At 46.3% G+C, this 12618-nt stretch overlaps 1 protein-coding gene across 1 annotated transcript; it reads left to right on the plus strand.

Annotated features, from left to right (window-relative positions):
- The first annotated feature begins 8204 nt into the window (after positions 1 to 8204).
- Positions 8205 to 11999, plus strand: LOC144161507 (endochitinase-like). The gene is made up of 3 exons (XM_077692172.1): positions 8205 to 8252; positions 8602 to 8812; positions 11843 to 11999. The coding sequence occupies exons 1-3, from the start codon at positions 8205 to 8207 to the stop codon at positions 11887 to 11889; spliced, it is 306 nt and encodes a 101-aa protein (XP_077548298.1). The 3' UTR covers positions 11890 to 11999.
- Positions 12000 to 12618: the final 619 nt, after the last annotated feature.

The raw sequence follows: 12618 nt of genomic DNA on the forward strand, positions 1-12618 counted from the left end.
TCTTCGTGACAATATGATGATATCATCTGCATATAGAGCATGATGTATCTTGGGGATGACATCCAGTTGTTTGGGCAAGTCGAGTAAGGCCAGATTGAACAGAAGTGGGGACAATACGGAACCTTGCGGCGTTCCTCGATCACGAAGTAATATAGGATCCGACGTGAGGTCACCAACTTTCAGGATAGCCTGGCGTTGGGTTCAAAAATCTGAAATGTAGGAGTAGACGCGATGGCCACATCCAGTCTGATTGAGCCGGGAGAGAATAGCTGAATGTAAAACGTTATCGAAGGCGCCCTTAAGGTCAAGTGCAAGGATGGTCCTCGGAGAATTACGGGTAGCCGGCGCCAAGACTTCTTCCTTCAAACGGAGGAGGATGTCGTGGGTACTGAGGTGTTTGCATAACTCATACATTGTATTGGGGAATAGGCCTCTGTCCTCCAGAAATGGTTGAAGACGTCTCAGTATAAGCCGTTCTACCAGCTTACCCACACATAATGTGAGGGATATCGGGCACAAGTTGTCCAGGTGACTTGTTGGGCTTAGGTATGAAGCGTATCTCCGCAGTTTTCCATTGGGGAGGAAGGCGACCAGATAACCAGTGGGTATTAATGTGGTGAAGTAGATGATCTAGGGAGTTGCCGTCCAGGTTTGCCAGAAGTCTGTAAGTTACTTGGTCTGGTCCGGGAGCGTCATTCTTCTTGCATTCTGAGAGAGCTGATTCCAATTCGTAAATGTGAAAGTCCCTGTCAAGTAGGTCATTCGGCAGTCCTGTGTATGGGGACGGGAAAAAGTTCTTGCTGGTGTTGAGGTATCGATCTGTTAAGGTTTGTAGAAGGGCTTTTGGGGAACCTTGAAACGAATGCATGGTCCAAATCATGCTTCGTTGGGATTCACTCTTGCTAGTTAGGGGGTCGATGAGATGTCTAAGTAAGCGCCAAGTATTACGTGTGGTTAGAGTCCCTTGAAGACTATCGCATAGTTGAAGCCAATTTTCTTTCGATAGTTGTTTGGCATATTCAGTGGCAGTTTGATTTAGTGCGGCAATTTTATGGCGAAGTCGGCGATTGTGGCGTTGGCGTTTCCATCGCTCAGTGAGGCTCCGACGGGCTTCCCAAATGTGAAGGAGTTTGGGGTCGACGCTGGGTGTTTGATAGGACATGGCGATGCTTTAGGTGTGCGCCCGTACTGTTTGGACGAGGTCGTCAATCCAAGCGATAAGGGGTTGAGTGATATTAATTTAGCGGGAGGATGTAGCCTTTCGGAAGGCGTCTCAATTAGTAATACGGGCCACAGCTATTTTGGCGTTGTAATGCTTATTTCGGATGGTGAGTTGAACAATGTCGTGATCAGAGCCCAAATTTTTATGAGTTGAAGTCCAGATGACATCGAGATTCCCGGCTAAAAAAGGTAAGTCGGGAGTTGCGTCCCTGGCAGTACTTGTGCCCGTACGGGTGGGTGAATACGGGTGATTGAGCGAGATAAGCTGAAAATCTTTGCTGCCTGGGCCAGCAGGGTGCCTCTTTTTGTTTTGTACGTGTAACCCAACTGCGGGTGGGCGGCGTTGAAGTCGCCCGCTATGATCAATTGTCTGCCATTCACAAGGAGATTTGTATCTCTTATAGTGGTGACGATATCAACTGTCTTTTGAGAAGGGCGACAATATACATTCAGGATGAAATGGCTAGACTTAGTTTTAGTCGAAGGGGGAGAGGAGCTCGATTAGAACTTGATTGCATCCCCGTTGTGGGGTGACGTGATGAATTGCTGAGATTGTTTTATGCACCAGAGTGAGCGTAGGGAACGTGTCAATGGAACCATAAGGGACGTGGACAGGTATTTTGACAGATGAATTAGCCTCCTGCAAGGCGATAACCGCCGGTTTTGGGTCAAGAGTGTTAATGAACTGATTTAAGGCAGCTCTTTTTTGTTTAAGACCGTGCCAGTTCCGCTGAAGGATGGTCGTAATATTAGTCTGGGTCCCTGCCATCTGGAAGAGATGCGGTGATGCAGTTGTCAGGAGTGCGTGAGTATGGGACTCTTCGGCTATGGGCTCTGATGGGCCCTGTAGAAGACCTCTCTTGACGTGTGGTTCCCAGTTCATAATTGTGATCGGTAGAATTACCGCCGGTGGTAATTTCCTGTCGGAGGGAAGTGTGATCGGAACGTAGGGACCGGAATTATTGCTGTAGCAACTGATTTTCTTGGCGGATGTTTTGGAGTTCTTGGGTGATGGAAGTCAACCGACTAGCTAATTCAGAAAACATGTCTTGGAACTGAGGTGTTGGTGGCGGTTGTGTTTTCGTCACAGGAGGAGAGGGAGGGGCCTCTGTTGTGGCCGGATTCGGTTTCTTGCGTTTTTCATTGGGTGTTGCCTGTGTTTGCTCAAGTATATCTAAGCGAGCCTTGAGTGACGCTATTAGTGTGTTTTGTTGCTCACGTAGTTGAGACAGATGCTTGCAATCCACACAAGAAGTGGGGTTTTGGGGGTAAGGTTGGGGGTGTTGGAGGGGTAGTGTGGGAATGAGCTGTGGGAGAGACCCGTTGGGCCTAGCTTACTTGTTTGGGCTCGTTCTGATCTTGTGGGGGGGGGGGGGGGGGGGTAGCCGACTTGCTTCGAGAGTGGTGGGGATTATGTTCGGCTGCGTTGATTCTCGAGCTTGATCTTGATTGCCGGCTCCTCCGGCGGATACCGTCCATGGTGGGATGCCTGGAGCTGCTACTCCCACCCCTGCTTGGCGTTGCCGACCGGTCCCTCTGCCCCCGGCTTGGGGTCTCGTCTCGAGTCGACTCCGTCCGGCGCTGTTACTGGCGCTGTCTCTGCCTGATGACGTACGGCGTCAGGTATCGTTCTGGGCAACCTTTGGCACCCGTGATGTGATCTTCTCCGCACAGCGTGCACTTGGCCACGCAGGGGTGGTCTGGGGCCGGGTCTCGTAAGCCGCACCCGCGGCAAGCTTGTGTTCCTGGCTGTGGGCAAGCAGTGCTACGGTGACCCACTTCGTAGCATATCTCGTAGACGGCCACGGTCTTCTTGTGCAGGGTGCACTGATACTCCGCTCCATACAGCCAGACGTAGTGCGGCACTTCGGGCCCCGAGAACGTTAAAAGGGCGGTGGTCGAGTCGTTTCCCATTCGCCTCGCCGTGTAGATTTCGAATCCGTCCTGAAGTATATTCTCCTCGATCTCTTGGATAGTCAGTCACGTTGGCACGCCTTGAATAACTCCCTTCACAGCGTCGTCGGGGCTATCCCGTACAATTCCACAAGATGTTCTGTTCCTTCGATCATGATCTTGGTCATTCGGAACAACTTCTCCACCACTTCTTTGGCCGGAGTGCTGACGGTTGCCGTGTTTTGGTTCTGGCCGACCCGTAGTTTGAAGTTTGCTTGCCGCCACGTTGTGTTGGTGGCCTGTAGCAGAGCCAGCGACAATTCAGACGGTGCGAGCTTGTCCACGTTGAGTCCGTTTCGCGGCCGGTTAACTAATTTGTAATCGTCCAGGGGAAGAGGCACTGGTATGGGTTCTCGCTTTGTCCTTGAGGGTCTTGGTTTCTCTTCCTGGGGCGAGGAAGGCGGCGGCTGCCGGTTGATCAGAATTAGCTGTCGTCGGTCTCTTCGGCGATGCGCCTTCGAGACGTGCATGATCCACTCGCCTACCGCCGGGGAATCCTGGTTTTCCTCAATGTCGTCGTGTTGCATTTGGTTGTCTTCTTCTGCCATGTCTTGATTGTTATTCCCCACGCACGCAGGGGCCGCGTCGTCTGCCCCAGGCGGGGCCTGACCCTAAGCCAGCGTTAGGCTTAGTCCGCACGATCTGAAGAGTGCTTCTCAATTCGGGAAAGTCGCGCTTACCAGCGTAAGTTTAGCGTCGCCGGGTGTCGTACTCGTTCACATGGTTCAATCTGATGGCACTGCAGAAATCGCACTGATAACGCGTTTACACAACTATTCTTTGACCAATGCTTAGCTCTAGAGAAGTGTGTCGGAGCTGGTGATCTTCTTCTTCTTTCTCCCAGAACCTGAAGAATGTTGCCTCGAAATACAAAGCATCCGGGGCGTTTCCTCTCTCACCCTGAGAGGTTTTGTTCCCGCATCAGCCGATGGAATAAAAGGCAAAAATAAGAGTGACAGAGCATCGCCACCTGGGATGCTTTGTGAAGTCTGCAGTTGTGGCTTCACAAGAAATTCCTCTGTCATTCGGTAAGGTATACATTCGGCACAATGGCAGATTCGCACATGTCAGAGAGCCTCCTTCATCTATTCGTGACGGTGGATATGTTGTTCGCAATAATATAGTCCGCTTTATGCTTTCGGAACCCTTACGTTTTGAGAGCATGCGGTCGCTCGGGGCATATACAGATGTACCAGTTACCATGAACAAAGATTTTAAACGGGCGTAGCAATTTTCTAATTTTCTTCAAGTGATTCCAAGCAAATCCCAAGTAATTGCACGCATTTTGAGTAAATTTCAAGTAAGACATTGTTAGCACTACGGTCGATTTTCGATTCCAATCCTCCTAAGCGCCCACGTCGTGGCTTCACCTCCGATGACGCCGCCATCGTCGTTGTCGTTGTCGCCATAATAATCAATCAATCAATCAATCAATCAATCAATCAATCAATCAATCAATCAATCAATCAATCAATCAATCAATCAATCAATCAATCATGTTTATTTACGTGCCCAGGAACAGCCAGAGGCCTGAGTGCTGGCGCACTGATAGTTACATAAAAACAAAATACAAGAAACATATAGCAAGAAACAAACAAGCGACAAGACACACACAAATTGAAGTAGTGAAAATGACAGAAATAAAGCACAGGCGGAGCCTGGGTGCAGATAAAAAATTCCCCGCATTTCCCCGAGGGGAAGAATGTGAAAGTGCGAATGCACGAGTTGAATTTGCGCGGTTCGGTAATGTTCGCGAAAGAGAGATCATACACACACACACAACTACAAAGAAAGAAAGATGCATTTATTCACAGACACCTATTTGTGTTGTCGTTGTACTTGATTGCTAGAGCGGATCTCAGCTTTGAAATTTCGTGTCAGTACTCCTTTAAGCGGGTGCATTAGCCCTTCTCACGCCCGATTCTTGGCCAATCCCCCACGTGGGTATGTGCCATGTCAGCGGCCAGGCAGCGCGCGCCCATCTCCCCCTGTTGCCAAGGAAGACGAGGAGATTCCTGGCCAATCCCCCACGTGGGTATGTGCCATGTCAGCGGCCAGGCAGCGCGCGCCCATCTCCCCCCGTTGCCAAGGAAGACGAGGAGCGCGCGCACCCGCAGCTGTTGCTATGCGGACGGCGGCGGACGCTTCAGGCTCGCTTAAGAAGTGCATTCGCACTTAAAAAAATAGAAAAAGAAGATGCCTATATTGCCCTGCCTGTCGTAAAGGCCACACGACAGGCAGATCAACAAAGTTTGACAGTAATACAACAAAAACAACGGCAAGAGTGTAGAGACAAATGATAAGACGAACAAATGACAGTAAACAGTTTCAAAAATAGGCAACTATCAGTTGGATAGACACAACCGCAGAGAGACCAAATTCCAAAAAAAAAAAGAACGACAGATATATCGTAGATGTTTAACATACTGTATTCAACAGCGCTGTACGGTAAATTGTGAAGGATTTCTGAAAGATGTCAAGGCGTTCAAAGAAGCGGTTGTAACAATTCTGTATTCTGCGCATAGGAGAATGATTGGAGTTGCGCGCAGCGGTCAAGAACGGGCGATGCGACCTGATGGGCCTTTGTGGTACACTAAACTCTAAACAGTTAAGCAGGTCTGCGCAAGAAAGGCCACCATGAACAATTTTGTGAAGAAATGTAAGGTTTGCACGCATACGACCGCAGTTCAAGGAAGGGATGGAACGAACTATGGGTAAGTCAGAATCAGGACGAAAACTGTGATTGTGATAACGGTGCTTAAATATGGATAAAAACTTCTTCTGCACACGTTCTATTAATTCACTACTAGATTTGGAGATGCCGTTCCAGGCAACAGAAGCATATTCTAACTGTGGTATACATATTGCATTGTATAGCATTAGAAATGGATCTGCAGAAGAGAATTCCTTTGTAATCCGACACACATTCCCAAGACTTCGGAGCGCTCGCTGGGTGATGAGCCTAATATGAGGAGAAAAAGAGAGGGTACTGTCGAAAAGCACCCCTAGGTCCCTAATCTCCTCAACCCTTTGCAGAGGAGCTCCCTCAATACTGTAGGAAAACAGCAGACAGTGGGTTTTCCGGCTGTAGGTGACAACCTTTGTTTTAGCGGGGTTTAAAATTAGGCAGTTTTTCCTGCACCAGACCGATAATTCCGACACATCCCTCTGCAAGGCACAGCAGTCCTGAACACCGCTAATGTGCCTAAATAGTTTGACATCATCAGCATAGAGAAGAAACGAAGAGTTTGTTACCACTGTTGACACATCATTGATAAAGATAGAAAACAATAATGGACCCAGCACGGAACCCTGAGGTACACCACTTGTTGCAGGGTAAACACTAGACTTTTTGTAGTTTACATCTACATAAAAGGACCGGTCAAGGAGATAGTTGGACAACAAGGCAACAAGGCTTGCGTCTACACCGGACGTAGCAAGCTTGTTAATTAATAACTGATGGTTCACCACATCAAACCCTTACTGAGGTCAAAATAAATAACGTCCAACTGGCCGTTTTCACAAACTGCAGCTGAAGCCTGTGTCATGAAGCTTGCAAGATTTGTGACCGTCGATCGTCCCGAGAAAAAGCCGTGCTGATTTGGTATCACAACGTTCTTGAAACAGGCAGCCAGAACTTTGTGCAGAGGTGACTCAAAAAGTTTTGAGGCGACACAAAGGAGTGAGATCGGGCGATAGTTAGAAACGGCTGACTTATCACCAGACTTAAATATTGGAAAACTTCGAGCGATCTTCCATGCACGAGGAAATTTGCCGAAAAGTAAGCAGTCATTATAAATGGAAGTTAAGACAGGCACAAAAATGTTGCCGTAGGCCTTCATGAGGGCTGCTGGAATTCCATCTGCACCACAGGAAAATGATGGTTTCATCCGTTGAAGGCTATCATTGACAAGTTTTTCATCGAACATAAGTGTATTAAAATTAGAGTTATTAAACGATAGGCGTTCGTCGTTGTCATCTGGCAGTTGGAAGACAGAATGAAAGTACTGAGCAAAACTGGTGGCAACATCCTCAACCTCTTCACCATCGGAATTAAGCAGGCTAACGTGTTCTTTAGAAATAATAATAATAATAATAATAATAATAATAATAATAATAATAATAATAATAATAATAATAATAATAAATTTATTTTCAGTGCCCAGGAACGACGGTGATGTCTTAGCGCTGGTACATTAACAAACATAAAAACAAACAAAATGACATGATACATACAACACGTACCACTAAAAGTACGCTACACTAATATAAGCACAAAGAACGGTAATAACAATGATATCACACTCTATGGACGGAAGAGTTAGCCACAAATAATGTACTAGTTAAGTGAACATACAGCCAATTAGAAGATAGTGAGGTAAGGATAAAAGCTATACAAACGAGAAGTTGAATAAAATGCAGTAACGAGCAAACAAAGGAAGGTGGCATAGCAAGATTATGTGAACGGAGTAAGACATATACTGTTAGCTACAAACAGCCCTACTCAGCCCTGCACGAAACTGGGCCAGGGAGCGATTAAAAACATCCCATTTGTCGCCAAGAAAGTTGTACAGGCTTTGCAGTCGGTGGATAGGTGAGTGACGACTACTAGTTGCACCAGTATGGAATGGATAGCGCGATCGCGTGCACTTCTGGGGAACTCGGAGCATAAGCTGAGACAGAAGTCCTGGGCAGGAAATGACTCCGTGTAGTAGCTTGTGCAGAAAAAGAAGATCAGCTCGATCACGCCTAGAACTCAAGGAAATAAGCTTAGGTAGCTGATGTTGACTAGAGGACGAAACAGAACTACGTCCTAGCCGGTGTTTATATATTGACAGGAATTTTTTCTGCACTCGTTCAAGATACTGGTGGTTGGACTGGCAGGTTCCATTCCAAACGACCGATGAGTATTCTAATTGGGGGAGGCAAACTGATGAGTAAAGCTTTAAAAAAGGAACAGGAGAAAAATCTCTTGTAAACCTGCACACCGCACCCAGAGAGCGGAGGGCCCTCCCGACCATCTGTCGTATATGGGGAGTGAAACTAAGGGAACTGTCGAACTCCAAGAGAACTCCAAGGTCTCTAACCTCGGAAACCTTTGACAGACGAGCATTATTGAGCGCGTAAGAGAATTTGAAGGGGTGTTTTTTTCCGGCTGTAGGTGATAACTTTGGTTTTATTAGAGTTACGAATTAATCCTTGCTCAGCACACCAGCGCGCGAAAGATGAGATGTCATGTTGAAGGGCGAGGCAGTCCTCTGGGCAACTAATTATTTTGTAAACCTTTATATCGTCAGCATACAAAAGGAAAAACGAGCTCTTAATAGAGGTAGATACGTCGTTAATGAAAAGAGAGAGAGAGAATACAGCAAGAAACGAACATTATAATAATCACTGTCTATAGGCATCGTTTTGCGCCTGCAGCAGGTTGTTCCAGTGGACGACGGTGCCTGTCATGGCAGCCCCTGCTGGCGCCCCTCCGGCCTGTTCCCGGACCCGGGGGACTGCTGCGGCTTCTTCAGCTGCGCCTCGTGCCGCGCCTACCGGCTGCGCTGCGCCCCCGGCACGGTGTTCGACAGGCAGCTTGGGCTGTGTAACCACCCGTACGCGGCACCTGCCTGCCTGGCACCAAACCCTGGTACGACGAGCGACCTGCATTCTTTCTGGCTTTCATGCATCTGCAAGAGTTAGCCAGCAACGCCGTGCTTTCAAGTAGGGGGCCGCGTCGTCAGCCGCGCACAACAATCACAATGTGTACTACGTGATTGAGTAGCGTAACGGATTGGCCTAGAAGGTATTCCATACTTCGTTGACGTGTGCGAAAACGTATACAGGAAGGAACGACCGAACGCGTTTGTATTTCGTTTGTCCGTCCTTCAACTCTACGAAGTATAACATATGGTAGAGTTCAATGTTCGAGAGTCGATCGACCCGATATGTATATCTGCTGAGCGAACATTTTTTTAAAATAATTGTCAGAATTCAGGTCGACTTTGAATACGCCGTACGAAAACAATTGTGCAATCGGTCACAAAAAGACACCATGCCCTATCGCGATCAGCCACCAGGTGTCACACGCAGGAAATAGTTTTCCTTGTTTTATAGGTACGCACATTTTCGTGTAGATGATCCCTAGACATGCAAAGCAAATTCGTGTTCACGTGTGGTGTGAAAGCGAACTACGGTGGTAGAAGTTAGGGGTGGCACCCTCCAAATATCACTGCGTGCCGGCCAAAGGGGAGGCAGACAGGGGAGGCAGACAGCACAAGGAAACAAGGTAATTGATAGCCTTAACTTAGGCAAATCTTGCAATCCTGCAAATCTTGCAATCTCCCCTAATGCATTGCTCTCGTGGCATGTCTCCCGTATCAGTAGCTTATTGAAAACACCTTGGTTAAAGCACCCTGGTTAAAGTTCCACAGTAACCCGCCATGGTGGCTCAATGGCTATGCAGTTGTGCGGCTGAGCCCAAGTACGCGGGTTCGATTCCCGGCCGCGGCGGCTGCTTTTCTGATGGAGGCGAAAAGCGAAAACTCTCGTGTGTTCGAGATTTCGGTGCACGTTAAAATCCCCACGTGGTCAAAATTAATCCGGAGCCCTCCACTACGGCGCGCCTCATCGCCTGTGTTGCGTCGGCGCGTTAAACCCCTCAATCAATCAATCAATCAATCAATCAATCAATCAATCAATCAATCAATCAATCAATCAATCAATCAATCAATCAATCAGTCAATCAGTCAATCAATCAATCAATCAATCAATCAATCAATCAATTTGTCAGTCAGTCAACGAATGAATGAATGAATGAATGAATGAATGAATGAATGAATGAATGAATGAATGAATGAATGAATGAATGAATCAATCAATCAATCAATCAATGTCGAAATCGAAAGCTTTACACCAGTCGAGTAACGAGCAAAGTCATGCCAACAGCCTTGCAGCTTACTCAGTGCTTCCCACATGCCCTTGCCACTTGACGGCCACGGAGAAGCGTAGAAGGTTAATTAAAAGGGGCTGCGAACATTGACAGTACCCTGCCAGTGATCGTGAAGGTACCATTTCAATAGCGGCCTCAGTGGTCGCGCCGGGTGATTGAAATCGAACCTCCTAGCAGGGATGACGGGCTGTCGGTATGAGACGAAAAAAAAAATGTCAGCCCATCAGGTTCTTGAGCTTCGAGGCTAGGGTTGAGATTAGAACGCGCCCTGTGGTGTCGCTATCCTGCAAGCCCGTTTTATTTTTTGTAAACCCGCAGGAGGGTGCAAGGAATACTGCTATGGTAGACCATGCCGATCGCGGAGGCTATGGGTGGACAAACACGTGGCGTGTCGTTACAACTGGCGCATTAGTATTTCATTATCGCCTCCGCAAGGCTGCCCTTGAAATAGTGATTCGAAAAATTCCAATTTGGGTCTTTACGCGCTGAAGCAAATCTAGCTTATAACGTATACGAGGCGCCCCGTAGTAGAGGGCTACGAGTCAATCAGACTCCCTAGGTAGGAGAAGCATACTAGCCCGTCATCTGCTAGATCGCTATCTCTAGACGAGCCGTTCAGTAAACACTGCACATTTGAAGACAAGCTCATCCCATACAATAATTGGGCACAAGTATTAACCGCTTCCCTGTGGCCATTATTAACTTGTCACTAACTTCGCATTTTCACTAGCCACATTATTGGGCTAACACGCTTTGCTGCCACACATTACGCGCTAGAAACTCCAGGGATATTTGATATACCCTCGCCACTCGCCATTGAAGTTAACCAGACTATTAGCATTCTCATATGAGAACAGCCATGTATAAACATTCGTTATCAATAGACAGTGGTAGCTACCTCGCATTAAAATTACTAGATCTAGCATTTGACGTACAGCATTCATAAAACCGTGGGTGGTAGCAGATGCGGTTGTCTCTGACTAAAGAGTCTGGGTGATCACTGATCAGCGAAATAGTTTCAAGGTAATTCAAAAGTCACTATTCACTTTGAGTTGCCATTACTGCGGAGTTTTCAGTTATCATCCCTGCAAGTGGGTTACTGGGGATTGCAGACTGTATCTTATGGGGTTTTGTAGCAGGTTTGTGAAGCGCTTCAATCATGAAGCAAGAATGGGATTTTTTTTGTTTAGAAAAGTACTTAGAAGCTCATTTGGTAGTTAGTCTATTGCTTAATCTGGAATGTGCTGGGGTGGATGCAAAAAAAAAAAAAATAGGTCTTCTGAAATTGGACATCGCGCCTTGCAGTTTTAGTTTTCGTTCTTCACGATAAAGATGGCTGCCGTTAGGGCCTGCTTAGGAATTAAGAAATTATTTTCTTTTCCTAGCTGCTTTGCTGGGCGTCTATGCCGTTTCTATTGTTCTGCACATAACTGACAACATCGTTCTATTTATATTCTTTTCATTACGCACGATTTTACAGTGAATGGAAGATATTTACAATGTTGCTATCATGCCCACTTTCACTGTCCTTTTGGCAATTAATATTGTTAATATTGTTAGAAACAAATTAGTGCTTTACTGCTAGAGCTGTAAACTTGCAAAAATTAATTGACGGGACCCGATGGTATTTTTTCAAAGAGGAAGAATGCAGTGTAACAAATGCCATGTTCACGTGCAGTTGGCTTTTAAGTACAGTTGCTACAAAAGCGTATGCGCAACGTTTTCCAGGGTGCTACCTCTACTACTTAGGTTCGCCATCGGCTGGAAAGAAATGAAACATACAATCAGCGACAGCAACGAAGCGAAAAAAAGGAATACACTGTTTCCCTTTCCAGCACACGCCTACGAGAGGAATCAAGGTTTGATCACAGAGCAGTAAAACAAACTGCAATAAATATGGCGCAAAAGTTGCGCACATCCACATTCTCTCTGTCTCTTTATTAATGCGTAAGCATTCTTTGCCGAGTACACCAGCGCGGACATTGCAATGCGTAATATCTGCACAAAAAGGTGCAATTCGGGAAGACATGACTGTTAGCCATTTAGATAGTGTAAATGAAAATAACTGTAGAAAAACAACCAAACGGAGCAAAAAGTCGTACAATTTGGCTATTTATAGTCAAATCTGAAAATAATTGTCCGTCGCCGGACCCCCCCCTCCAAAGCAAGGAATAAATAAATGATTATTTATTTATTTATTTATTTATTTATTTATTTATTTATTTATTTATTTATTTATTTATTTATTTATTTATTTATTTATTTATGTGCACATACTTCACACACTTCAGTGGATACATAAGTAGAATGAAAACACAGTAACGCTCTATGAAAACATAAATAAGAATAAGAAAAACGTATTGGCACACAGAGGGTACAGCGTGCTTGACATAGGGATACATTTCCAGAAAAAATTTGTCTTGTACACAGTTTAGAAATGAGTCCACCGTGGAACAATTCACAGCATTGACTGCCAATTGATTCCAATAAAAAATGGCCATTGG

This window comes from Haemaphysalis longicornis, unplaced genomic scaffold (assembly GCF_048455015.1).
Source record: "Haemaphysalis longicornis isolate Haplotype H1 unplaced genomic scaffold, Haemaphysalis longicornis Haplotype H1 scaffold_1, whole genome shotgun sequence".
In the NCBI taxonomy this organism is placed as follows: domain Eukaryota; kingdom Metazoa; phylum Arthropoda; class Arachnida; order Ixodida; family Ixodidae; genus Haemaphysalis; species Haemaphysalis longicornis.